Genomic DNA, 26,693 nt, shown 5'->3' with positions numbered 1-26,693 from the left:
GGTTAAAACTTTTGGCTTTTGAATTCCAGGAAATGCAGGAGTCCACCTCTCAGACCTTCAGCCTGACTTCACTCTGACCCTTGTGCAGTACATCCTGTCCTGGATCTTCCTTTGCCTCCCATGCTCTGGAGTGACAGAGGATGGAAAAGGGATATTTGGGCAGGAAAATGCCTCTGCCCCCTGGTCTCAGCACTCAGCTTTGGGGGCACTGGGAGGAATGGGAAAGGTCAGCATAGTGTGGGAGTGTCCCTAAGCTACTACAGTGATAGACTCATATGAGTCAGGGTAACACATGGGTGACATAGAAGGGCAGTTCAGATCATTGAGAAGCTAGAAGGGAGGCTCTATCAGACTTGATTAACTTCATATAAATGGCATCTGCACCAAGCAAACCATTGCACTGCAGTCCAAGTGTCAGGAATGGGATGAGGGTATCACCTTCCCACCCCCCAAAAATCTTCCAAATTGCCTTCATGGGACCGAAGCAATAGCTATTTAATTCAAACAAATATTTACAATCGCAGAATCTAAAGACAATGATACTGACAAATAGACATAAAGATCTTGGCTATAACATATAATCATCATTTTAAAATCCGCAATACTTCATGTACCTGGAACTTTATGGAAAACCATTTTACATTTTGTCATTTGGAATCAATAAAGTTTTTTCTAAGTAAAATACTTTTCTACTTCCTTGTGCCATGCTTAGAAAGCTTTTGCTCCTTCTACAGTGCCCATTTATTGGACTATCAGGTTTCTTTTTGTTCTGTCTATGGACATCTTTTTATCCTATCATTCAGATTCCTCCTTTTAGTCTTTTATTCGCTTGGAAACCAGACAGTCATGTTTATTAGAACAGCTTGGAAATCAAGAATAAACAGAATTTTAACAAATGGCTCTGAGTTGTGAACCTATGAGTAGAATGTAGGGTTTGGGGAAGTGGCCTTTATTCTGGTTTTCTTCCAGATTCTGGGTTGGGGAGGGATGCTATGAAAGCAAGGCAGCATGGTAGTTCAAAAAAATCAGAGATACCAACCACCACTGATATAGCATGGATTTGTTGTTCTTCAAAGTAGGCACACAGAGGCTTTGGTGACTGATTTTAAATGCATCTGATAGTCCATAGGTCAAGTAAACAAATGGGTCCCTGTTACATGCAGGAGCTCTTGGAGAAATCAGGTGTTAAATCCATTGGTTCCTGCCCCAATTTCGACCATCTGGAGATATTGTAGCAGAAAACCATCCAGTGATCTCAAATGCCAGAGTCAGCTCAACCCACCTAAACTCTGCCTATCCTCTCATTTTCTGTGTTCTTGAAAGTTCAGTGTAGCCCCACTCCACCTCCACACAGTTGAAATTTAGCCTATGCCTACACCAATTTCTAGATGCTGGTTCAGTTGTTTAAGGACATATTAGTCCCTCTTCAGATCTTGAAACCTAGACTGTTACCCTAAATGGGATAACATTTGGCTAAGGTCATTTAAATTGGACAGCCATGGAAGCGATATTGTTGAAGGTTGTGGCACCAACTCTGGAGTCAGATTGCTTAGGCCACATCAGGTAACATATCTGCTTGTGGAAAGGTTGCAGCCTGAGAATGACAGTTGGTCTTTACAAGTCCAAGACAATCTTTGCTAACTCCTTTCCCTATTTGCACACTCCCTATCCAAAGGGATATCTTCAGAAAAGTAATCTTCCCAGCGGAGAAGATGATGACCGGAGATGTGGTCCTGAAGAACAGTAACTGGGTTGAGTGTGGATTGGTCTCAGCCAAAAGCTACCTTTGAGGCATATGCAGAGTCTTCATTGAAAGCAGACAGGGCTCCTTCTCAGGAGTACAGAGTCATCATCAGCCACTGGACATAATGGGGAAGCAAATTATGGTCAGTTCAGGCCCACTTCTGACATTCAGCTAAGGGTGCTTTATTTTTCAGTCACCAGACCTGGGAGCCTGACATAGGACTTGGGACCTCCTCCCCCTCATTCTTGGGAAGCCATGGAGACAGAACAGTAATGGATGGTTTAGCCAGAGGGACCACACCATCTGGTAGTAAGTATAAATCAACCTGAAATATAATCAACATTGACTCCTAATGGTGCCGGTGAATGATGATACCCAAGATACAGGCTGGTTCTATATTCAATTCTCAGTGCAATTTTCTGCCATGAATTCAATTTGGCACGCTCATGACAGTGGTGTGCAGGTGTGTGGACCAACTGGGTAGCAGAAATCCATTAAAGCATATTCTACATGTTTACATTTATGGGCCTATTTGTCTGACAGCTTTATGTGGGTGTGATGAACAATCCCCCCCACCCCGACTCACATAGAGGAGACCTCTAGAGGAAACACTCCCCAGGCTAATTATATCATAATGCTGCTGATGGTGATGATGGTGATGAAGATGACAATGGTGGAGTTACCAATGGTGTCAGAGAAAACCAGCATGAAATTCCAACAAGTTGGCTGTCACTCCCTATAGACCTCCTTGGATGGCCCTGAGGATCTCCTTCTCGTGGAGCCAGAGATGATCAGAACTGAAGAGGATCTTAATGACCACCTAGCTCCCAGCTCACTCACATGTGGGGACACTGAGGCCCAGACATATTGAAGTTGATTTGCCTAGGGTCCTACAGCTAGTTACAAGCAGTGCTGTGGCTTCAACCTGGGTCTCAGTCCAGTTCTCGTCCCATGATGGCACATTGCACTGCTGGAGTCTGCTCAGACTGTGGGCTGCCTTGTTTCAATTGCATGTTTATGTTGTCCTGCTCTCCCAGCTCTGAGCCTGATCAGGACAGAAGCTTGGGGATTTGAAATGGAGGTGGAATCAGAAGATTCTAACAATTGCCCCTCCAGCTGAATCCCACCTTTACATTCAAATATGACTGTGATTGAGGTGAGACACATGCTGAGGGTCCCAGTATCTTGGAAAGATAGTACATAAAATGGACATTTGAGATCAAGGAAGAAACCTTACCTGTTATGAGGCCCTTCTAAAATAGCCCAAAGAGAGGATGTGTTTTTACAAAGAAATAGCAGATGATTTAACTCCAAACTCTAATGTCTTTGAAGTAAGCACTACCTAGTGCCATATCTGACACATAGTAGGTGCTTAGTAAACCCATGTGGTTTGAATGATCAGGGAAGGCCATCAGTGTCAGGCACGGATTTGTCTTGTCAGCACATCACCTCATTCACTCAACAAACATTTGTCAGGCTCCTACTACATGCAAAGCACCGTACGAAGTTTAAGAGGCTACCCAGACAAGCTCAGAATCCCGGCCCATAAGGGAAAGGCTAAGCCAGCTCCTGAGATAGATCTGATCCTGATCTTTTCAGACTCCATGTAAGCCAGTTTTTTCATCCTTTCTACTCTAGCCAGGACCACACATACTGTTCCCTCTAGCCTGAGCCTTTCCTATTCTCCACTCTGCCTCTCTGGCTCCCTTTGATCCTCAAGCTTTCAACTTTGATGTCACCTCCTCCAGAAAGGCCTCTGTGAAATGCTCCACTATTACCATCTGTGCTGGAGTTCGTTGCTGGCCTGGGTTCTTCACCCTCTCTGTGACCATGCCCTCTGCAAGTGACTTTGATGTGCCTCTCATGACAGAAGACAAGGTTATTTCCCCAAGTGTTGGAAGTGGGCTCAGCCATGTGACTTGCTTTAGACAACAGAATGAGTTCTAGGACACAATGTGCCTGATCTCGGAGACCCTGCATGTATAAGCTCGCTCCCCTGCATGTCTGTCATTGTTCCAAGGCAGCGAGACCAGCCTGACCAGAGCTTTCAATGAAAGTACTCCAGCAAAGCCCCCCTGTTCACCCACCAATCACAAACCAGCCAGCTGAGGCCCTCTGACTCCCAGACATGTAACTGGGGAACTCAGTGAGTGATGAAGTTGGATGGACTTGTCCCATGGCATTATTCCACTCACAGTCATTGGGTCCACTGAGTCGGCGTCTAGGCCCCTTGCACATGTGCCCAGCACAGAGTGCGTGCTCAGTAAAGAGTGCATGAATGAATAGATGGGTGCAATGAATGCAGGACTACATCCCCAACTCAGTAGAATGAAAACCCCAGAACCCTGCTCCTTCACAAGAGCCTGACCTGCTATGACCACCTCTGCCTAAGATGATGTGAGTCCACCCCAAGGAGAAAGGCTTACCTCTGGCTTCTGAAGGTATATACCTTTGCCATCTTGGGTTAAGTTCTGGAAGGCATCTGTGAAAACACAGGAGAAAGGAACACAGTTAATGTGGGTGGAGATATTACGAACTAGTTCCTCCCATCTGTCCCCTCACCTGGGAACTCAGTTTCAGCCTATGTGCAGCCACATGTGGCACACCTACAAGGGTAAATGAGCTGCCTCAGACCTTTGCCTTTGGGACAGCTGTGGCATACATGAGTTTGGGGCAATGCAGGTTTCTCAGACACAGAGCCAGGGGACCTCATAGCTCCTGGCCTGGTGTTTCTGCGCTGGCAGCTGTCCTCCCTCCTGCTTGAAGTGGGGATGGGTGGGCAATCCACGAGGAGTGCAGAGGAAGTCTTGGCCCTTACTTCTTCCCACCAGCTCACCCTCCATGTTCTCTGCACGCAGCATCAAGTGGACGAAGCTGACAAAGTCTATCTGGAGGTTGGGGCCACCGTAGCGGATCAGCATCAGCTGGCAGACGTCATCACTGAGCATGATTCCTGTATCAAGCACAGACTCGCCATTGGTGCTGGGGACCTCATGCCCCCCCATCTGAGGCCCCTTCAATTGTCCCTCCCATTCCAGGACCTGAATCCTGAGAACATTGAGGTTTTCTTTTGTGTGGTTCATTATTAATTGTTTAATTGTTTAGTCCATTAACTTTATCTCCATCTTGACTTCCCATTCCTGCCCCCTTGGGCCACCAGGATGAGGATCTTTTTATCAAGTGGGATTCTGGCCTTCAAGGCAGGAGGTAGTCTGCCCAAGAGTGGTCAAGAACATCGGCTTTGGGGCCTGATAGTCCCAGGTTCAAGCTCCAGACAAGTTACCTAACCTCCCTGAGCTTTGACTTCTTCCTCTGTAAAGTCGGGATTATCACATGGCATGGATGATTAAATGAGAGCGTGGATGCCCCAACGCTCATTAATGTTAGCTGTGACCATAGTGATAGGGATAATAAATGTTTCCATTATTTGCAGATCCACATCTTCGGGCCTCTGGACTCCAAAGCAACTTTGAGCATTAGGATTACTTCAGAAGTCGCACACCGCCTCCCCTCCCACCCTGGTGAGCGTGTGCCCTGAGGCACTTGCTCAGCCTGCACCTACCTGCATCCCTCATGGCAGCCTGCAACTGGGTCCTGTTCAGATACCCCGACTGGTTATGGTCGTGCTTGTGGAAAACCTCCTGTGAAGAGCCCACACCAAAGGCTCAATTTCCAAGCACTGCCTGAGAGCCCACCATGCTCCAACATCCATGCTGCAGCAGACCAGTGGCTAGCATGAGACTCCACCAGCAGGGCCTGCTGCCCAGGTCAAGAACAGGCAGGGGGGCTGGGATCCCGAGGAATGGAGTAGTTTTTTATCATGCGGATGGACAGTCTGGGTATAGCTAAATGTTCTTGACTTAGGCACATTCTCCAAACCTTGAAGGGCTTCCAACTTTCAGACCCAGGAGACAAGGGGGATAGTAATGAGTAATAACTGGAAAAATAGGAAGAAGCCAATTGATGCAGGACTTTCAGTGCCATGCGAAGTTTAGACTTTATCTGAAGACCATGGGGAGTCTCAAGAAGCTTTCAGTAAGGAAGCAGTGTGATCGGACGTGCATTTTAGAAATTCAGGAAACTGTTGCAATGGGCGCTCTGAGTTTAGGAGAGAGAGAGAGAGAGAGAGTAGGGGGGCCCACTGAAGGAGGGTAGAGCAGACTGGGTGAACACCGGGGTACACAGGGCTGAAAGGGGAGTGGTACCTAATGCAGCTTCACAGAACTACCATCTCTGCTCCTGCCCTAGGAGGTGTGGGTAAGGCTTGTTCTTACCTGACAGAGCATAAGCTGCTTCCACAGGTCCCTGAACTCCTGGATGCTCACGGTACCGGACGCATTAAGCTGATAGAGTGTTAAGGTCAAAGCCACTGGGGAGTTGCATTCCCATACTAGTTGGGTCTAGTACCAAGTCACGTGCTTTACTTACGTTACTTCATTTTTACCTCATAGGTGAGGTAGGTATTTACTCCCCCCCCCCACCCCCTGTAATGGATGATAAAATGGGGCTGGTATGATTCTGCTGAAATTCATCCTGCCAGTAATAAGGTTGGGAATTCCTCCAATGCCTGCACACCTGACCACTACCCCACACTGTCCTCTGCAACGTTTCTGCAAAGACTGCTTTTATATTTGCAACCCGCACCCCCCAACTATCCATTCTTTGTGCCTCTCTAGATGCATAATTAAACTGTGATAAAATCATCCACTTAGAAAGGCAGAAGGTTTGCTAGAAACCTCACAAGACTGAGAGCCAGGAAAGCATAGTCTGTAGCATGCCACTGAACTCCCTGAACTCTGATCTCCTGATCCGTAGATGGGAACAGCCACTGCCCCATCACCAAATGGAAACCTCGGAACCCTGAGCCTCCTGTAGCAGCTTCTTGTTACCCAGAGAATTGCCCCCAACCACCATCCCACAGCCGCCTCATCCTCACTGTCAGCAAATAAGATTCTTGCTATTCATAGCTAATATTGAAGACTTCTTCGATGACAGCACTAAGCACTTTGCACGCGTTACCCTATTTGTATTCTCACACAGATACTACAGAGTAGCTTCTATTTTTATTTTTTAAAGATTTTATTTATTTATTCATGAGACACACACACACACACACACACACAGAGGCAGAGACACAGGCAGAGGGAGAAGCAGGCTCCATGCAGGGAGCCCGACGTGGGACTCGATCCCAGGTCTCCAGGATCACGCCCTGGGCCAAAGGCAGCGCTAAACCGCTGAGCCACCTGGGCTGCCCCAGAGTAGCTTTTAATAGCATCTCCATGCTGCACACGAGGGCCCGAAGGCACAATGAGACTACCTGACTTGCCTGAGATCACACGACTAGGAAGCACTAGGGTTGGGACTCAAACCAGGCAGCCTGGCTCAGACTGAAGCTCTCCACCAGCAGCAGGGGCATCCTGCCACAAACCTGAAAAGATACGTCCAGCAGGGCCAGGATTCCCTGGCAGGCATCCAGGCTGAAGCGAGGTTGGGCACTCCCCAGACCTGCAGGGAGATGACAGAGTGTGCATCGGGGGCTGGCCCTAGGATGGCATAGCCTTTTTTTGAATAGGAAAAGGCCGTGCTGTCTAGGCCACCTGTAGGTTCTAAAGACCATCATATATGGAGGGTAGCAGAGAATAAGAACAAGAGGGCAGTGGAGAGAGAGAAGGCTCAGTGGTGGTTCCTATACTCAAGGAACACTGTAAAACCCTGCAGAGTCCCCCCAGTTACAGCCTGCCTCTGCTTCTACGGGGGTCAGATGAGCATGCATGGCCCTGTGTTCCTAGGACATAGGAATGTCACAGAGGCATGGACTACAAATCTGAAAGAGATCTAAGAGATCAATTTGTTCAAGTTCCACCTGAATTGGAGGATCCTATCCTCAGATGTTTGGTGGAAGGTCTCTCAGTTTTGGGTGTTCGCTTTTTCACATGGATGGATAGCTCCAGTCAGGAGCAATTTATGTTAATTGCAAAATTTGCAAAATTTCAGTCCCTAGTCCTAGTCCTAGCTCTGCCTCCAAAAAGCCTAAACAGGCATATGTCTGCTCTTCAACGTCTCCCCTCCATTCTAAATGTGGCTTCTAAACAGTCTTCGCCTCCTTCTAGGCCCTATGCTTTGCCATGTTCTCTCTAAATGTGGTACCAAGACCAGAATGGACTCCTTCAGATGCAGTTTCATGAAGCTGAGTACGATGGGGCTGCGACTTCCCCAAATTTCCAGCAGTATTTCCCAAATTACATTCCAATGATGACGTTCTGTAGAGAAAGTGTTTTGAGTTCAAACATACTTGAAATATTGTATATTTATAGAACCTTTTCTCCATTTACCATGCATCTTAGCATATAGTAGGTACTGAGGAGCCAACATTGAAATTTTGTTTTTGTTTAATGCAGAATTTCCCGAGTGCAATTGACCACAGAATCTAACCCCTTTTATTTCATGGAACACTTCCTAATACTACGTCTGATACTTCTCGGAAAGTAGTTTCAAAAATACAAATCTAAATGTTTCCATTAAATATAGCCTGAATTTAGATTAGCTTATTTAGTAGCAACTTGAAACTGTGAGCTTGTATTAAGCTCCAGGTCAACTAAATTAACCAGATATCTTTCACATAAACTGCCACAAAAATGAGATCTCTTCTGCAAGGAACTTACGCAATCAGTTTTTAAAAAACAATGAAATGGCAGTTTTTAATTATCATTCTGACTTTATTTCATCTTTTTGGTTTGGGCACAGCTTGTTGTGAGCGTTCTGAATTTCAATTCTGCTATCTATTTTATTAATGATTCCTTCCAGCTTTGTGCCATCTGCAGATCTGATAAGTCTACCTCCCATATCTTCTGAGTCATTGATAAAAGCTGAGAAAGTAAAGGGGACCAAGGGGAGAGACCAGGGCCTCTCATCATACTGATAGATTCTCATCCATGACATAGAATTATCCCTCTGGTTTTATATTTATATAACTCTTAGGAATGGTAATCAGACTTGTGAATACATCTCATATTACTACTTTCCAACCCATATGCCATCATTTACCATCAGATACTTTACCAAGTATTTTGCCCAAAATCTCAGTAGTTCTCTGATCTGTCAATCCAAAAATTCTCTCATTGGACCAAATGAAAGCAATTTGTCCACACATTCTTTGGAATGCCATTTTGCATACTTGTGATCAAAACCGTTTACAAACCGTAAATGTGTTCTAGCTATCCCTTCTAGATGATTTCCCTTGAATTCATTTTCTAGGGTGTGGGGGGAATTCTTAGATTCCATAATTTCTAGAATCTCTCCTTTTGGCTCTTTTATGATACCCGAACTTGACTTTGAGGAACCATCTGGAAATTATTTCAAGCCCTGAGTTATACAGTACCCTGGACTATAATTTGTTTGTGTTTGAAGTGTTGGCTTCACACAAAGGAGAAGCAATCACATATCTTAGGTGTCAAAGACCCTCTAATCGTTTGGTTTACTTTCTTCATTTTGAAATTCATTCTCCTCCTTGGAGAAATCATATTCTTCCCACTTGAGATATACATATAAAATTTTTTCCACAGACTTTGAGCTCTCCTAATAATTAATCTCAGGCTTAATATGAAGGTATCCACATTAGCCATTTGTAGCCTTCTCAGGGGATGTGCTCCCCTCTTTCAAATTTGTGTAGGTTGGTCAATTTAGATACAAGTTCATTAGAAAGCTCCTAGTGGGCTAGTCAATACATATATTGTATATAAATACATTTATATGCCAGGCTGGGTACAATTCTTCCACATGAAATTTATATGCCAAGAAAGAAGTACTTGGATATTCTTCTCAAACTAGCAAAACATTAGAAATCCTTATTTTCATAGTCCTATATCTCTACACACCCAAACTAAGCAAAGCAAAGGAAATAAAACAAAACCCAAAAAACAAACACCAAAACAAACAAAAAAACAAACAAAACAAAAAACAACACCTATTTCCCAAGCTGTATAAATTTCTCTACTACTTCCTCAGACCACATGATCTACCCTGGTGCAATACACATCCCCTTAGGGGACCCTCATGCAACAATTCACAAGGGAAAGAGAGCAGACCCAGAGTTCAAAAAAGCTCTGTCCCCAGAGTCCTATAAGATAACTCTAAAATACTCACTTGACCAGGTCATGTGGTTCAGGATCTTCTGCAGCTGCATTGCATTTATTTCTGGATACTGACGTGGGAGCAGAGTGGCAGGAGAAAATTATCATTACCAAAGGCTCATTAGATGCAGAGGGGCTGCGGGAGAAGAGGGCTAGGGAGTCATTCCTATACCTGCTCAGCACGCTACTTATGCTACTTCTGGGCAGAGTACGTAACCCTGGGTGTCAAGTCCAGAGAACCCCAGTGGGGCAAGACTCGTAGGAAGCAGTCTAATAATGATGTTTTTCAAATTGCGTTTTATCAAGATGCTTTAGGAGTTCAGCAATTTGGTTTGAATTTTATTCATAATATGCTATCTTCAGCCAAGCCTCCAAATTTTAATTTTAGAGTTTATCAGAAGCAACCCTTTATATTAACATTTAACTTTAAAAAAAATAAATGAAATGTCAGTATCATCAGTGTGAGCTTATAAAACAGTTACATGTTCATAATACATCATTTTAATCTGTTTTATATGTATTAGAGTGATTCTCAGTGAGATTCCATTTGATGAAAGGACTATAACAGAAAATGTTTGGAAACCCCTGGTATGGAGAAAAACTTTTTATGAACAGCACGTGTAAGACTCTGACTATCCTCTCTGGCTACAGTAGGCAAAATGCCAAGAGCGAATATGAGAGAAGATCGGGGGTGGGGGGAAGGGCAGGCATGTTGTGAATTAAATCTAGTGTTACTAACACAAGGAGCTCATGCTCTTCCAGTTTTGATGACATCACTAAGCTGTTAGACCCCAGATTTCTAGCGTACTTCTTGTCCTATTCCTCAGTGGATTTAGCGTCCTGCAGATTAGGGACAGAGTGGCTTCCAGAGTCCTGCACTCATGCCACTGGCCTCCTGATCTGGGTCAGCGCAAGGAAAGACCTCAAGGGGACAGGTGTGTAGCCCCAGACCCTCCTCCTCCCTAATGCCCTCTTACCAGCCCTATCTCTTCTCTAGGAGACCACCCAAGGGGTCTTTCTCCTTGGGCTCCCCGAGATCCCTAGGGCTCGTCATTACCACGCTCTTGACACTGCCAACACTGCTTCCTAACTCTATAGTCCATTTTCTCAGGGATTAAAGATCAAAGCTGCTTCTCCTACAACTAATCAATGTCACTTCCAAGATCAGATACTCATTTTGCAGGAGTTTTCCGGAGAAGATCCACTTCTACTTACTTGTCTAAAAACTTGAGGACTTGAATAGAAAGTGGCAGTTTGGGGAACAGTAGTCTCATGTCACACTTTGTACCCAGGGCAGGCAGAGACCAACACATCCCCCGTGGGATTCTATGCTCCTGCTTTGCCCCCTGCTCGCCACCACACCTGGCCAACTTACCTTCTCAAAGAGTTTCGTGAAGAATTCATCCTGCCCTGCATTTTGGTCCACTATTTCCTAGAGGAACAGACACATGGCAAGACTTTGTCATTCACCTGGATAACTGGACGCTCATGCACACAGGCCCCAGAAATCCGTAAGTTGGACCTTGAGCATGCTCTTAAGTTTTCTACCAAGGCATTCACACATCCTTTGCTTCTCCAGTTCTCACTGCTTTTGGGGAAGTAGCAAAAACAGTGAAACAGTGAAAACAAAGAAACAGGTGTTTCTTTTAAGGTAGAAAGGAACAGAAGCGAGTCAATGTATAACTCATGTACCTAGAGTCTGGACCCTCCATGCCCTCCATGACCCAGAAAGGCAGTTTTCCTGGTGCAAAAGGAGCAGAAACCAGGCTCTTAGGGCACGTAGATAACGTAGTATGGGTGCCATAGAGTGGGGTCCTCAGGATCTGCGGACTTCTTCCCCCAACATGTGAATGTGAGGGGAGAAGCCCACCACCCAGGCTTTGGAAACAGTCCCAGCACATGCACTCCCACCTGCCTACGTACCTTAGAGAAGACAGCACTGGTGTGGCAGCCAATTTCACTGAGGGAAAACAAAAGGCAGGATTACTTCTTGGGAGCATTTTGGCCAAAATTCTCCCTTCCTGGGGAACGTATCTTCCGAGTTCCCTAGCTGATGTGCCATGTGGGCTTGCCCAGCTCTCACACCTTCCCCCCTACTTCTCCTTGGAGTTGACAATCCAGCCACATGGCCCAGCACAAGTGGATCCCCCACATGTCCCGGTGCTGTTGCCCATCTTGATGCCTTTGCTCACACTGAGCCCTGTGCCGGGCCCACGGTTTACCATCCCCACCCACACCGAACTACTCCTACTCATATATATGACTCAGCACTGACAGGCAGTGAGGCTTGAGGTCGAGTCAAACCACCTGGAGCCAAACCATGAAATAAGAAAGAGAACTGGATTCTAAGCGTCGAAGGGCTGTTGTGTCAAAACAATTATAGGCAGAAGAAGTTGGGCTGGGACATGTGTCTCTTGATTCCCTCACACACAGTTATGGCATCTGAGCCTGCTCATTGATGACAGCCTCCCCTCATGTGAACAACCCCTATGCATCTCCTAGAAGTGAACACCTCCTCAAAGCCACCCCTGTTCCCCCCAGGACCATGAGAGGTTGGCTCAGATGCTCCTCCTTGTTCTGCTAACCCTAGATAAATGCTTGCACTCGACACAGTGTAGCATAAACCACTGCTCATACATCCCTGTCCTTTCTAAGCCTCAAGCTTCTGGAGGGTAGGGGCAAGGCTTGTTCTAGCTTTTTCTCTTGAATGCCTAGCAGGTTATTTCTTAATAGAGTGTGGAGGGAAAGGGGAAGGATGCTCTCCATGCAGGAGCTCCCCGCTCTCCTTACCCCTCTCCTGTGTTGGCCACAGAGACCCCATCCTCTGCCATTTCCACCTCCTCCTCCCTACCCCCCTGGCCCGAGTGGACCCCAACCTCCAGGGGAATCCCGTGCCCTTACTGAAGGATGTGCTTCCTGGAGAAGACTCTCAGGACAAACTCTGACTCCTGGCCAGCCTCAGAGGTGCAGGGCACAATGAGGTACGTCCCTGGCTCCAGATGCAGCTCCCGACTCACTTCTTTCTCTGTGAGAAATGCTTCAGGCCAACTTATGGGGGCATTCTTCCAGAAGAACTCAGGAGGCAGTCTCTTCTGGTCACCATAGTACTGTGGGTGGAGGACGGAAGAGCCCTAGTTAAAATAGCTACATACAGATAAATTGGGCATCCTACATCATCTCAGTGAAGGGAAAGGGAACTGGACAAAAATCTCAGAAGATCTGAATCAGGCTCTGGCTCTGACATTGCCTGGGCATGTATTTTTTGTTTTATCTCATATTCTCTCTCTCTCTTTTATTTTCTTTGTCTCTCTTCTTTCTCCCTCCTTTATTCCCCTCTCTTTCCTTCTTGCTGCCTCTCCTCTTTGCTCTCCCTCAAGGATTGTGGAGGGAGAGGAGGACCATGTACTGGATCTTCACTCCAGTTTATGTACAGATAACAAAGACATTACTCATTCACATAAAAATATTTATATCATAGGCTCCACTCAAGACTAAGGAAACAACATGTATCTTCTGACGACGCATGCTTTCTTTTATCAGACAGTGAGACCTAGAGAACCATCTTGTTGCCATCTTTGCCCTGGCTACTAGGAATCTCAGAACTAAATTTTATAATTAGCCATATTAGCTGTCCTACGTTTAGTGTTCCTGGTAGACTCAACTGCTTACCTTATCCAAATGTGACTTTTTTCTTGCCTTTTATATTTTTAACTGACTTATAGCTTTGTTCTGTTTACAATTTTACTGTGGGCTGACCCAAATTCTATTTAGAAACATGCATTATATAAATAACTTAAAAAATTTATAGGCTACTTTAGGAACCCTCAGTGTTTCTACAAGAGGAAAAAAAACCAACAAAACTGACCCAAGATACCCAATGCAGAAATGGTTTCTTTTACAGAAAACCTTTTACTCCATTCAGTCTAATCTGAGAAAATGAAGTTTTCCGCTCTTGTTTATGATGGGAAACAAAGTAATAGCTGCCACCTTGCAGAGGCTGAGTTATCTCTAAGCTTCTCAAGTGCTCCCTCTAGGCTGCCACTGCACATGAGATCCACACTTGTTCTTGTCCTCTGCTTGTTTCTGTCCCATTTTCCCAGTCTTTGTCCCTTGTCCCCAAGGAGGCGGGCTGCATGGTCTCCTCATATCTCATATGCTACAAATCTGTCTTATTATGGGCTTCACGTCTCAGGCAAGATGATGATTTACTGTTCTACCTATACTGTGATGGTCTTCAATATCACCACTAGGTATTTATACAGGGATTTAATCAATTCTAGAATGTATTGGTTCTACACCAGGCTCAGAGACCTCCCTGTAGAGGCAGATGGATTTCTCAAGGTCCTTAGGTAAAAAGAATGGCAGGTGCTCATCACTTCAGCACTGTTGCCAGATGTCCCCACAGCCCCTTACATAAGGCTGCTACGGTCAAGCTGACATCACTCCAAACCAGGGCCAGCTGCTCAAGTGTGACACTTACTTTGCTCAACTGAAAAACAGAAAAAAAAAGAAGCATCATTGGGCAGGGAAGGCAACTCTTCCAGAAGCACAAACTAACAGAGGCCCACCCAGGGGCCCCCTTCTCTCCCATAAGACTTGCTGTTCTAGTCAGTGACATTTTCATCCATCATCAGGAATTCTGGAAAAGGGTGAGGGAAGGCAACCTTGACTTTTTGGGAGAGGGAAAGAACACAGGTATTGATTGTACAAACTGTGTGCCAGGCACAAAGAGAAGCATTGGTACACAATGTTTTTCTAATCTACCCTTTGCATAAATATCAGTGTCCCCACTTTACAGAAGAAGCTGATGCTCAAGTGTTAACAGGTAACATGCTCTAGATCGCATATTCCTAAGAGACAGAGCCATGGTCTGCACCCAGGTCCATGTATAGACAGAGGCAGATGGTGAAGAAGACAGGGAACAGGAAGGAAGGATGACCAGGCCTAGGAGATGCCCTATGAGGCCATGGGCCATAGAGGCCCACTTACTCGAAAGAGGTAGAAGCCGATGGCAAGGTGAGGCTTGCAGTTGCGATGCCTATGCCTGGGCTTCTGGAGCAGGGACACCAGCACGTTGCAGGACATCAGGAACCTCGTGCTCTCCTGAGGGTTCCAGACAGACAGCAGAAACTGCGGGTTCTTCCAGAATGTGTCTGGAGCAGAGCACAGTAAGGTGAGCCAGGCCCCTGCCTCCCCTAGCATTGCACCTGCCCAGGGATTCCCACCCAGAGGTCCATCTGCACAGAGTGGGGTCTTCAGCCTCCCTGTATCCCCCTCCCACCCCACCTCTTCTACCCCAAGCTCTAAGCTCTATAGACACACAGACCAAGAGTTATTCTCATGACTATAGCCTCTTTGCGTAGCACAGTTCCTCTCATAGACTTTGTGCCCCATAAACATTGACTGCCTGAGGAAGTGACTATATTAACTATCTGAGGAGAACAGGTCTATGATCCCAGGCAGATTTGCATTTGAACAGAGACCAAGCCTTAGCATAAGGGCAGCTTCAGCCTTTGGGGAGACCTCTGTTGCAAGAGGGAGAAGCCAGAGCCCAGGGCACCTGGCCCACTGGGATCATACCCCATGGATCTTTCCTTCCAAAGAGATGGCTCAGCATCTCCTTTGTGGAGAAAGGGACACAGTGACCAAATCTCTCTCCTTTGAGAATTCAGACATGTTTGTCTCCTGTAACTGGTGAGCTGGGAATCCTTGATTTTGTTTCATCACCAACCTACAGGGAAGGAGGGCCTGATACATATGATAAAATTACTATTTTGATCCTGCCTTAAAGGGGTGGTTATTTCAGCAAAGAGATGGCTTTGTCCTAAAACCAAAGATTGAACCCACCCTTCTATGATCCATGGGTGCCAGTGGCCTCTCGGCGCTGAGTAGGACACAATCCAGGGCCAGAGCGTGCAGCTAAGTCAGCAAAGTCCCTGAAGCCTCAGCCAGATGGCCTGGGCAGGGCGCAGGCCCCACCACTCTCCACAGTGGCTCTGCCTGCATCTTCACCCTTGCCTGGCAAACCTGCCACTGAAACCCCAAGAGCCCCAGCTCCTGTGCACATGCTTACCTCGGGGCAACTTCATCTGGCCACCAGCTGTGCTTCCCTTCTTCCATTTCCCCTCCCGCGTGGTACATGCCCACTTCTGGCCCACCTCCTGACTCAGCAGGCCTGGGGTCAGCTTACAGATGACCAGAAGCATGAAATGTGCTTGAAAGTCCTTCAGTGTCATCCTGTGGAGAGGAAATGGGATAACAGTATGATGTCTACTCATCAGGACCAAAGCAGGAGCTGGAACCAAGCAGCCCTAGCAGCCCCACCCCCATGACCTCGCCCTTCTGTGCAGCTGAGCTGGCCTTGGACATAGAAGAGCAGAGCTGGCTAGGTCAGTGTGAGAGTGCAGCGGGAGAGGTGAGCCATCAAGAAACCACCCTCCAGCCCCAGCCTATAGCTGGAAGCTCCTGCAACATGTGAGTGGGGGGGGGGAAATGTTCTTGTTTCGCTGATCGCAGTGATAAAGCTGAACTGAGACGTTCATAGGTAGCCAATTGAGATATAAATGTTCAATAATAATTGCGTAAGTCAGTTCTCAACTGTTAATTGATAAAAATCTTAGTCCCCTACTCACTAACTTTGTGACCCAAGGCATGCTATCTGAACTGGCTGATGCTCAGTTTGCTTATCTGTAAAGTGGAAATTAATAGTATTTTCAGGGCTCTTGAGTTCAGTGACCACTTCCAAGGAGAAAGGGGTCACAGTAGTCTAGAAAGAGTACAAAATGGGGGAAGGGAGGCCCATGGGAACAAGGGTGGAAGTTAATAGTAAGAGCAAAAAGTGAAGGGAAAGGGGAGCAGATGGGGCTTGCGTAAGACCCAGAAACAGCATCAGCTCAGTGCATCTTTGGGCTTTTCATAAAAGGGGATAAGTGACTTTGGGGGGGTGGGAGTCATGCCATGATGCTCTTAGGTAGCTTGTAGTTTATAGCACATTCTTTCCTCATCTCCTTTGTAGGACAGGAAAGACAAAACCTTGGGATTGAGTGTACTGGGTGATACAAGAGACAGAACAGAAGTCATAGAGAAGGAGGTGGCCACCCTGGCTTTTGCTTTGAGTGTCCACTGAGCACCATGCCAGCTGTCACTACTCTCATCATAGAGACTGTGACTGTTTGCAGGGGCTGTGAGCCCCTATCAGGTCTTCTTGATCTCTGCACAAGAGGTGCCTGACATACGTGTGGCCAGTAAATATTTGTAGTCTAGGTGTCCAAATGTAAACCAGGGCATTTGTCCCGAGTCCTCAAGTCAAATACCAGAATTCTCCATCATCACTTTTTCTCAGCAATAGAATCTTCTCCTTGGGGCTCAGTAGCTCCCATGTACTTGAGCTGAAAACAGAAAAGGGTACTTCTGTAGGGAATGAGGATCATGGAAGACTTGGGAGATATACTCCAGTAAATGCTCGATAGTATATTATTTATCTCATCTTCATGCTGCTTGGCAGACTAATAATCTCACATCCTGTCTTCTAAAAATAACATATCACATTAACCCAAGCTCTGGGCCAGGCCCCTCACATACTTTATCTCATGTAAGGCTAACAACAAGTTTACAAGGTAGGAATTTCTATTGCCGTTTTAGAGATTGGGAAATAGAAGTTAAAAGAGATTAAGTTACTTTCCCAAAGTCACAAGGTTATGAAATGTCTGAGCACATTTGAACCTACATCAGTACTACGTATTTTCAGAGTTCATCATTTTGAACTTCTATGTTTGACCATGAAGGAGTAAGGCTTTCCTACATCACTTCTCCACCATAAATAACTAAAAATGGGACAAAATATGTTTTTAAAGACCACTGTTTTCAGACGTTTGACAGTAGATAGCACAGGGTTATGACCCTAAGAGTGGGGGAAAAAAATGAGGTGAGCCCTAATGTCGCTCAGACTCCAGCCTGAAACTAAGTCCCCGGAGGGTGACACGGGAATCACATTCTGATCTGGACAGAATGCCCAGGGGTCACAAGACGGAGCCAGAAGGATGGGGCCAATCCAGATCTGTCTACCTCTGACTCAATGAGACCAAAAGCACACAAAACTGTGCCTGGGAAAGAACATTGGATTAGACTCCAAAGACCTTAAGTAATTCATTTACTAAGAATCAGTTTTTACATCAGTAAAATGGGGATGAAACTCCCCACCTTATAAGAACACTGTTCAGAGGATTGGAGATAATAAATATTCAAAGTGCTTGAAGGAAATATGCCAGACTGCACACAAGGGACATCGCAGCACATTTAAAGTCAAGGTAATTTTTAGTTTTAAATAAATAAGGGCAGGAAAAAAATTCAAAGTGCTTAGCACAGTGCTGGCAAGCTCTCAATAAACATTAGCTCAATTATTATAATGAATGAGAAAACCATCTATATGTCATTAAGCGTCTCATAAATGTGAGTGATTGACCTTCACAATCCGAATGCTCTCCCAATTCAGCTGGAGACCAAAGAACACTTTTGAATTTGTGTGCAGATGGCAGCCTCCTTTGCAGGCTTGCCCTGCCCCATCCTCACCCCTGCCAGCCCGTCTCCCATGTTCACCTGTCACTCCAGTCTCCTTTCCATTCCACTTTGCCCCAGGGGTTCCGCAGCTTGACTAGATATTCTGGTCCATGTTTGCAGGTCACCTGCACAAAACGAGAAGCAATTTAGGTGTCTGGGCTGAGTGCCAAATGCAAATGTTGCAGATATCTGGGTGAGATCCTTCCCTGCCAGATGAGACCTTGAAGTGGAAGACCAAAGGCCCTGAGCATGGGGAGAAGAGAAAGTGGCTTTGTCTTTTATGAGCTTCTGAGATCTAGAGCAAGTTCTTTACCTGTCTGGGTCTTTTTCCTCATCTGTAATGCAAGGCTTATAGCCACATCTGCTATAATGCATTGAATGGTGGCCCCCGAAAGATAGATCTACCCAAAATCTGTCAGTGTGATATTATCTATTTATTTATTTTTAAAGATTTATTCCAAAAAAAAAAAAGATTTATTCCAGTGAGAGAGAGAGAGAGAGAGAGAGAGCGAGAGCACAGTAGGGAGGGGCAGAGGGAGAGTAAGAGAGAAATACAAGCAGATTCCCTGCTGAGTGCAGAGCTCTTCTCGGGGCATGATCCCAGGACCTGGATCATGACCTGAGTTAAAACCAAGCATCAGACATTTAACTGACGGCACCATCCAGGCACCCCAGTGTAATCCTATTTATTAAAAGGGTCTTTGCAGATAAAATAAAATTAAGGAACTTGAGATGCAATCATCCTGGAGGGGCACCTGGGTGGCTCAGTTGGTTAAGCATCTGCCTTCAGCTCAGGTCATGATCTCAGGGTCCTGGAATTGAGCCTGGAGTCCAGCTTGCTGCTCAGTGAGGAGCCTGCTTCTCCCTCTCCCTCTGCCGCCCCCCTCCCCACTTATGCTCTTTCTCTCTCAAATAAATAAATAAATAAAATGTTTAAAAAGAAGAAAAGAAATAACCCTGGATTAGAGTGGGTCTTAAATCCAGTGACAAGAGAAGGGAAAGGAAGAGGGGAAGACACAGAGGAAGAGGCCATGCAGAGATGGAGGAAGAAATTGGAGCTCCGTTTCCCAAGCTAAGGAATGCAGGGAGCCACCGTAAGCTAGAAGAGGCCAGGAAGGATCCTCTTTAGAGCCTGCAAAGTCTTGATTTCAGACTTCTGGCCCCCAGAACTGTGAAAGAATACATTTACATGGTCTCAAGTCCCCCAATTTGTAGTAATTTGTTATGGCAGCCCTAGGACCCTAATATACCCCCTCACAGGGCTGTTGTGAGGATTGGGTTACCAGTCGTGAAGCAGTTGGAACCCTGCTTAGGACATCGTCAATGCTAAATTTTGCTGTGTTAAATAAATATAAAACAAAATACAGACCTAAACATATCACTCTAAAGATTAACAAAATTGAAGGTTTGTTACGAAATAAGAGGATGGATGAAAAGTTCTTGGCACACACACAGACATGACCAGTGCAGATCCAGGAGGAAGAAGATGATAGGCAGGAGCTGAGTTCAAGAAATTTGAAAGAATAAAAGGGATTTGGAGGATGCGGGGACATCGAAGGCTCTTTAAGAGGGAACCTGCCGATTTCTCACCCGAATGCTTTTCCTGCAGCCCTCTTCCCCAGAAGCACCCCTCTCCCTTAGATAAATCTCCTGACCTTTCCAGGGCCAGCTCAATGCCACCTCCTCTACAAAGTCTTTCCTGACTTTCCCCAACCCAACCAGTCAAATGTCTTCTCTCCTACCTCCGAGCCCCTAAAGCCTTTCATGTACTCTTTCTTCCCTCCACTTTCTACTTTGCTTCCGTACCATTTTTACGCATGGTTTGTCTCCATTCCTGACTGTGACCTCTGTGTAGGCAGGGTCCCTGTCTGACATCTTTCCCTCCATGCTTAGCACAGCTCGGAAGGTGAATAGCCATGGAAGGAACCTGGGAGGCTGATGAAAAGGAGTGTGTGAGAAGAGAAAGAAGCGGGAATTGGGGCAGGAAGCCCCAGACATGCAGGTCATCAGTGGCAGCCCAGAGCAAAGGGGGTCTCTAGGAGAGGGCTGTGAGGCCCAGCAGGGCTGGATGGCTGATTGGCAGGGCTGCTCTCAGGCAAGGGGGGCTGGGAGGGTACCCCCCCCCATATCTCCAGAACACAGGTGCACACGTTCAGGGAACCCACCACCTGCTTTGGTGGTAAAACCAAAGATCGTAAAACCCTCCACGAACGTGCCCCCTAGACTGGGAACAGATAATAATGCTCACTGAAGCCTAGGTGAGAAGCCCAGGGAGAGAGGGGGGAGCCCAAAGGGAAACAGAGAGGCTGGTTCCACCCACCTTTCTGATTCCTGTGAGGGTGTAGGCATGGCCGCCCACCAGCCCGTTCTCCAGCACCCTCTCCTTCTGTGGAGACAAGAGAGCTCCTCTCAGCCTGCTGCTGCCTACGGCTGCTTTGGGGGTCATGGGGACCTGTGTGGCTGGAGCAACATGCAGAGGGCTGGGACAGACCCACGCTGTGTCCTCCCAGTGGCCAAGGCTCTTCAGCACCCGTAGTCTCGCTGGAGCCTCTACGTCAGGGGGCCATTCTGCAGTGATTCCTGTCCCATTGTACAGAGGACAGCCTCAGAGCAGCTAAACCATCACACAGGGTGCCATGGTGGTCGCTCACAGAGGCAGCACTCAATCCAGGGCTCCCTACTCTATCTAGCTCCCGTGCTTGGTCGTTACTAAATCAGGCACTAAAGACCAGCTGTGCTAGTAGAGCACTTTGCACCTGATTGACGCTTAGGCACTGTTAGCACCTGTGTCCGCATACCATCTGCATTCTACTGCAGCTTCGCCCGCCCCGAGGGCTCAACTTGGCTGCTCTTGTTTGAACATGAGGACTCTAAAAGCAAGAGCTGGATGGGGGTCCTGGGACTGGTGGGCGAAGGGGATAGAAGCAAGAGAGGACATGCTGCTAGTGTGTCCAGCCGCACCCCTGAGTGGGTCTGGCAGCCAATGAGGGTTCTGTTGCAGGTAGCTCGGGTTAGGATGTCCCAGAGGTTGCCAGAGGCTTCTGCTGGAATGATGGTCATGGTCACTCCTCCAGTGAAGTCCACAAGTGCTTCAGACACCTGTCCACGGTGCAAGTCTTCATAGGAGCCAGAGAGTCTGCCCAGGGAAGGAGTAAACATGGTAGTAGAAGGGAAGGGGAATTTATACTGTAGCCTGGAATGGTCCACATGAGTCTAGTGAACCGCCTCCTTTGCTCTTCTCTGGGCATGTGCCTGCTACCCCTTCCTTCCATCCCAGGGGCAAAGGGGAAAATGTATACCCTGAGTTCCTATTCTTGTTAAAAACCTCCACCCATTAGGGGGAGGCAAAATTCCCAAACGCTTGTTCAGATGGGATAAACCCTACACAAGAGACTCTGGATACACCACTTCCATATTCACTGAGTCATGCCTCAGTGTCTCACATCATAAAATTTACCTATCTCCTCTTGCACTCTCCCAACCTTGATGAGAGGGAGACAGAAAGACAGAGGGAGGAGAAAGGGTGGGAAGGGAAGGGAAGGGAAGGGAAGGGAAGGGAAGGGAAGGGAAGGGAAGGGAAGGGAAGGGAGGGAGGGGAAGGGAGAGGACGGGAGGGCACAGAATGGAATGGAATGGAAAAGACAAAAAGATTTGTCTTACTTAGCATAGGCCTTTTCCAGAAGAGCTCCCCAGAACAAATTCTTGTAGATAGAAGAGACAAAGACCAGCTGGCCAGCTGCATTCACAGGAAGTCGGTCATCTATCACCACAGGAACCCACTTCCCAAAGTGCCAGAACTGGAAGGAGAAGGTACCCACTGGTGAGTGAAGATTGCCATGGAAGATGGTCAGCCCAGGAGGTAAAAACATCACTCTTCTAAGAACCCTCTTTCCTTTGGCTTCCTCCAGGCATGGGCACCAGGAGGTTACTCACCCAGAACTGGAAAATGCCAGCATACTTCTCAGTGAAATTCTGATTCAGGGGAACGACCCGGCTCAGGATGTCCTGGTGCAAAGTCAGAGCTTGCAAAGCAGCCAAGAACCAGCAGTCACCTAAGCCAGAGAGCACATAGTGTCTGCGTGGACACTTACTTACTGCACATCCAGGCACATTCTACAAGTGTCTGCAGGGATCTATTGAAGACTTATTATGCCTCGTCCCAATTGCTTCCCTCTCTGGGCTTGTAGCCTAGTTTAGTAGAAGGGAAAGATATACTGGGGGAAAAAAGACAGTGAGTAAGCAGAAGGTGGGCAGGAGCATTGGCTGGAATCTCAACTTGCCACCAAGAATTGAGCCACATTCCTGGACCACCTTTTAGCTTCCTGAATGCCACATCCTCAGGAACAAACACAACCCAAATCTTCTAAAGTCCTGCCTCTGTAACTGGTTTATGTTCTTCTGGGAAAGCCTCAATACTTCTGGGCTCTATTTCCATGTCTGTGAAACAGGTATCACTACATTTGTGCCTTCCCTTGTGGCCAAGGGTTTTTCTATTCCCCTGAAAAGAAAGTTGGGGATGAGGATAGAATTGCTTGAACTCTACCTGGGCATCTAGTGAATTCTGTGCCAAAAAGGACTCATCGTGGGGACTAGAGCAGAATGAGCACATCCTCCCAAGACAACTTAGACCTGTAAACTGGTAATGAGAATTATCCCAGGGCAAGCTTTGGCATTCCCATGCATCCCCAGAAGACCAGTTGTTATTATTTTCCTGGCAAAAGACACAGCACTTCAAGGTGGAGCTCAGGGTGGCCATCTCTCCCACTGGGATCTCTCAATTCCCCCCTTTACAACCCCACTCTGCCTTGGCTGGGCCTGGCTTGAAGCTGCCAGGCCTGTGTCTCCAAGGGCTGTACAGACTTACCTACCACTCCCTGGCACAGGTCCAGCCTTTTGGCATTAGGAGAATAGAACTGGGGATTGCTGTGCAGCTCCTGTGGGGATAGATAGAACTGTCCTTCTAACCAAGAAGAAGCTCCTTGAGCTACAGTGACCATGGTTTCCCATACCCCAAGATCACACTTATGGGGACATAGATTTAGGATATATGTGAAATTGGGGCTATCCCAGAGAGTCTGGCGTACGGATTCAGCCCGTCTCATTTCCCATTGCTTCTGGCAGCCCATGTCAGCCGGAGTCCTGGAGGACTCTGTGTGGATACTGAGGTATAACACTTGTGTCCAAAATGCCTCTCCTTAGAGTTTCTGTTAAAATGGAAGTATGCCTCTTAGATGGGATAAACCCTACACAAGAGACTCTGGATACACCACTTTCATATTCACTGAGTCATGCCTCAGTGTCTCACATCATAAAATTTACCTATCTCCTCTTGCACTCTCCCAACCTTGATGAGAGGGAGACAGAAAGACAGAGGGAGGAGAAAGGGTGGGAAGGGAAGGGAAGGGAAGGGAAGGGAAGGGAAGGGAAGGGAAGGGAAGGGAAGGGAAGGGAAGGGAAGGGGAATTTATACTGTAGCCTGGAATGGTCCACATGAGTCTAGTGAACCGCCTCCTTTGCTCTTCTCTGGGCATGTGCCTGCTACCCCTTCCTTCCATCCCAGGGGCAAAGGGGAAAATGTATACCCTGAGTTCCTATTCTTGTTAAAAACCTCCACCCATTAGGGGGAGGCAAAATTCCCAAACGCTTGTTCAGATGGGATAAACCCTACACAAGAGACTCTGGATACACCACTTTCATATTCACTGAGTCATGCCTCAGTGTCTCACATCATAAAATTTACCTATCTCCTCTTGCACTCTCCCAACCTTGATGAGAGGGAGACAGAAAGACAGAGGGAGGAGAAAGGGTGGGAAGGGAAGGGAAGGGGAATTTATACTGTAGCCTGGAATGGTCCACATGAGTCTAGTGAACCGCCTCCTTTGCTCTTCTCTGGGCATGTGCCTGCTACCCCTTCCTTCCATCCCAGGGGCAAAGGGGAAAATGTATACCCTGAGTTCCTATTCTTGTTAAAAACCTCCACCCATTAGGGGGAGGCAAAATTCCCAAACGCTTGTTCAGATGGGATAAACCCTACACAAGAGACTCTGGATACACCACTTTCATATTCACTGAGTCATGCCTCAGTGTCTCACATCATAAAATTTACCTATCTCCTCTTGCACTCTCCCAACCTTGATGAGAGGGAGACAGAAAGACAGAGGGAGGAGAAAGGGTGGGAAGGGAAGGGAAGGGGAATTTATACTGTAGCCTGGAATGGTCCACATGAGTCTAAGCACCCTCTTCCCTTACCGGAGGCCTCTTCCACTGCAGGTCTGGCGGCAGCTTCCGCAATAGAGGCCCACTGCCCACAGAGTGCAGGCTGGCTGGGAAGCTGTCATCTTCAAAGAGGCGGCCTTCCATCAGGCACACTTCCCTCAGGGCATTGTAGTCCTGCCTGGGGAGCTGTGAGGAGCCCCCCAATGAGTTCTTCCGCCCCAGCTTCCATCTGGCTCGGAAAGGTAGCCACAGAGACATGGCTGAGTGTAGATACAGACCCCAGGGGTCTTCCTGGTTGGTCTCTGTTGCCTGGAATGGAGAACCCATGTTCAGTTTACTCACTGCCTGTTGACAGCATGCCATTCCCCTGGAGAGGAGGAGGAGGAGGAGGAGGAGGAGGAGGAGGAGGAGGAGGATAGAGAGGTGAGGTAGACTACAGCACCTGGTCTGATTCTCATCCTAGGGAGTGAAGGTCTTTGAGCACTTGTTCCGGTGGGGGCTCTGGGCTCCCCCAGCCCAGACCTGAGGAAAAGGAGGGATCTCTCCAGGCTCAGGGCTGGGACCTGGGGCTCTGACGATACCAATGTCACAGGGACATTGCTGCTTGGGGGTGGGGCAGGGAGGAGAGCAACAGGAAGTTGAAGCTCAGGTCATAGGGCTTGAGGGTCCCTGTGTCAGACAAGGAAGGAGCCTCAGCTGCCCCTTCTATCCTGCCTGGCAGGGCCCACCTGCTGTCACCCCCAAGCTCATACATGTCCTTCCTCCTGCTCTAATGTCCTCCTCTGTCTTCCTTGCAAAACCATGTCTCTTGCTTTCCTCCTTCTACATATTCTTCAAATTAACTCCTACCTTAAAGACATTTTTGGTAATGTAAAAAAAAAAAAAAATCACATACATATTATGGTGAATACTGACAGTTGCCTGGATCTACCCATTCCTTCCTTTGCCTTATTAATAGGATTCTAGTTTTAAACTCTTGATTTCCCAGAGCTACTTGCAGGACAGGTTGGCCACCAATATACAGCAGGCCAGTGAGATGAAGGTGGCAGTCTCCCAGGTAGGGCTCTTAGAAAAGCTGTGACTTTCCCAAATTTCCTAGTTGGTACTACTTTTGACTTCCTCCCATTCCCATTCCTGGAAAGTAGAAGTAACACCTTGAGAGGGACCACTAGGAAAAAGCCATATGCTAGAAGGAGTCTGGATCTTTATGACTTCCTTGAACAAATGGTCCAGCCTTGGTGGCCTGCCTCTAGACTTATTACATGAGAAGAATAAACCATCTGCTTACTTAAGCTTTGGTAATGACCAGACTCTGCAGTGCTCTCCATGTTAGCCAGTGTTATGTGTTTCTGTTGCATGCAATCATAGCATTCTCAAGTGATACTCAATAGCCTGTAAAATTTTACATACACTCGTGAGAGATCAATTGATCCTTCTTTGAAGCTTGTCAACAAGCTTCACATTAAGAGCTCTGCTGGCCAAGTGGACTCCACCAAACCCAAAATTTTAGCATATTTTTATATCTCCTACATCTGCTTTTGTGCAGTAGTGAGTCATCATATCCAGTGTTTCCCCAAAATTATTTTAGCGGTGGAGTTCCTTCTTCAAGTGAAATCCTACAGAAAACCAAGTGTACAGGCTTAAATTTGCAGGTTGGACCACAGTGCATCTTTGCAAGATTTCTCATTTTATGGTTTGAAAACCACCAATCTTATCTATCCTCTCTCATTTTTCAAGTGTTAAAACCAAAACCCATTTATCCATTGACTCACCAAAAATTTTATTGGGAATTGGTCATTGGCCAGGCTTGAGCTAAGCACCATTCATCAGAGACAGTACCAGCCCTCATGGTTTTTCTAGCTTCATGGGGGATCAAGTGATTTTCCCAGTGCTACACAGGGAAATTTCATCAGAGCCCTCTCTTGAACCCAGGGCTCTCACTCTCATAACAGTGCTTGGCACTCAACGCCAACAGCCTCCATTTGCACCGGTATAGTACTTGGGACAGAAAGTATATGCACTAAAAGCAGCCTACAGACAAGTCTATG

The 26,693-nt window shown here is 46.9% G+C and overlaps 1 protein-coding gene across 2 annotated transcripts; it reads right to left on the bottom strand.

Moving 5' to 3' along the window:
• Positions 1-1,832: 1,832 nt before the first annotated feature.
• CAPN14 (calpain 14) lies at positions 1,833-24,903 on the bottom strand. 2 transcript variants are annotated; one of them, XM_041754037.1, is made up of 21 exons: positions 24,679-24,903; positions 23,294-23,363; positions 22,363-22,481; positions 22,090-22,226; positions 21,391-21,565; positions 20,750-20,812; positions 18,469-18,554; positions 17,187-17,261; positions 15,947-16,110; positions 14,863-15,026; positions 14,354-14,362; positions 12,775-12,980; positions 11,797-11,833; positions 11,249-11,305; positions 9,887-9,944; positions 7,185-7,249; positions 6,019-6,087; positions 5,307-5,385; positions 4,581-4,697; positions 4,171-4,226; positions 1,833-1,859 (listed from the first exon to the last, which is right to left on the bottom strand). In XM_041754037.1, the coding sequence occupies exons 1-21, from the start codon at positions 24,901-24,903 to the stop codon at positions 1,833-1,835; spliced, it is 2,058 nt and encodes a 685-aa protein (XP_041609971.1). The 2 variants fall into 2 exon arrangements, with proteins under 2 accessions (XP_041609971.1, XP_041609972.1); XM_041754038.1 differs by lacking the exons at positions 22,090-22,226; positions 23,294-23,363; positions 24,679-24,903 and having other exon boundaries at positions 22,363-22,385.
• Positions 24,904-26,693: the final 1,790 nt, after the last annotated feature.

Source organism: Vulpes lagopus, chromosome 5 (genome assembly GCF_018345385.1).
Source record: "Vulpes lagopus strain Blue_001 chromosome 5, ASM1834538v1, whole genome shotgun sequence".
Lineage (NCBI taxonomy): Eukaryota > Metazoa > Chordata > Mammalia > Carnivora > Canidae > Vulpes > Vulpes lagopus.
This window is presented reverse-complemented; position numbering and strand designations above follow the sequence as displayed.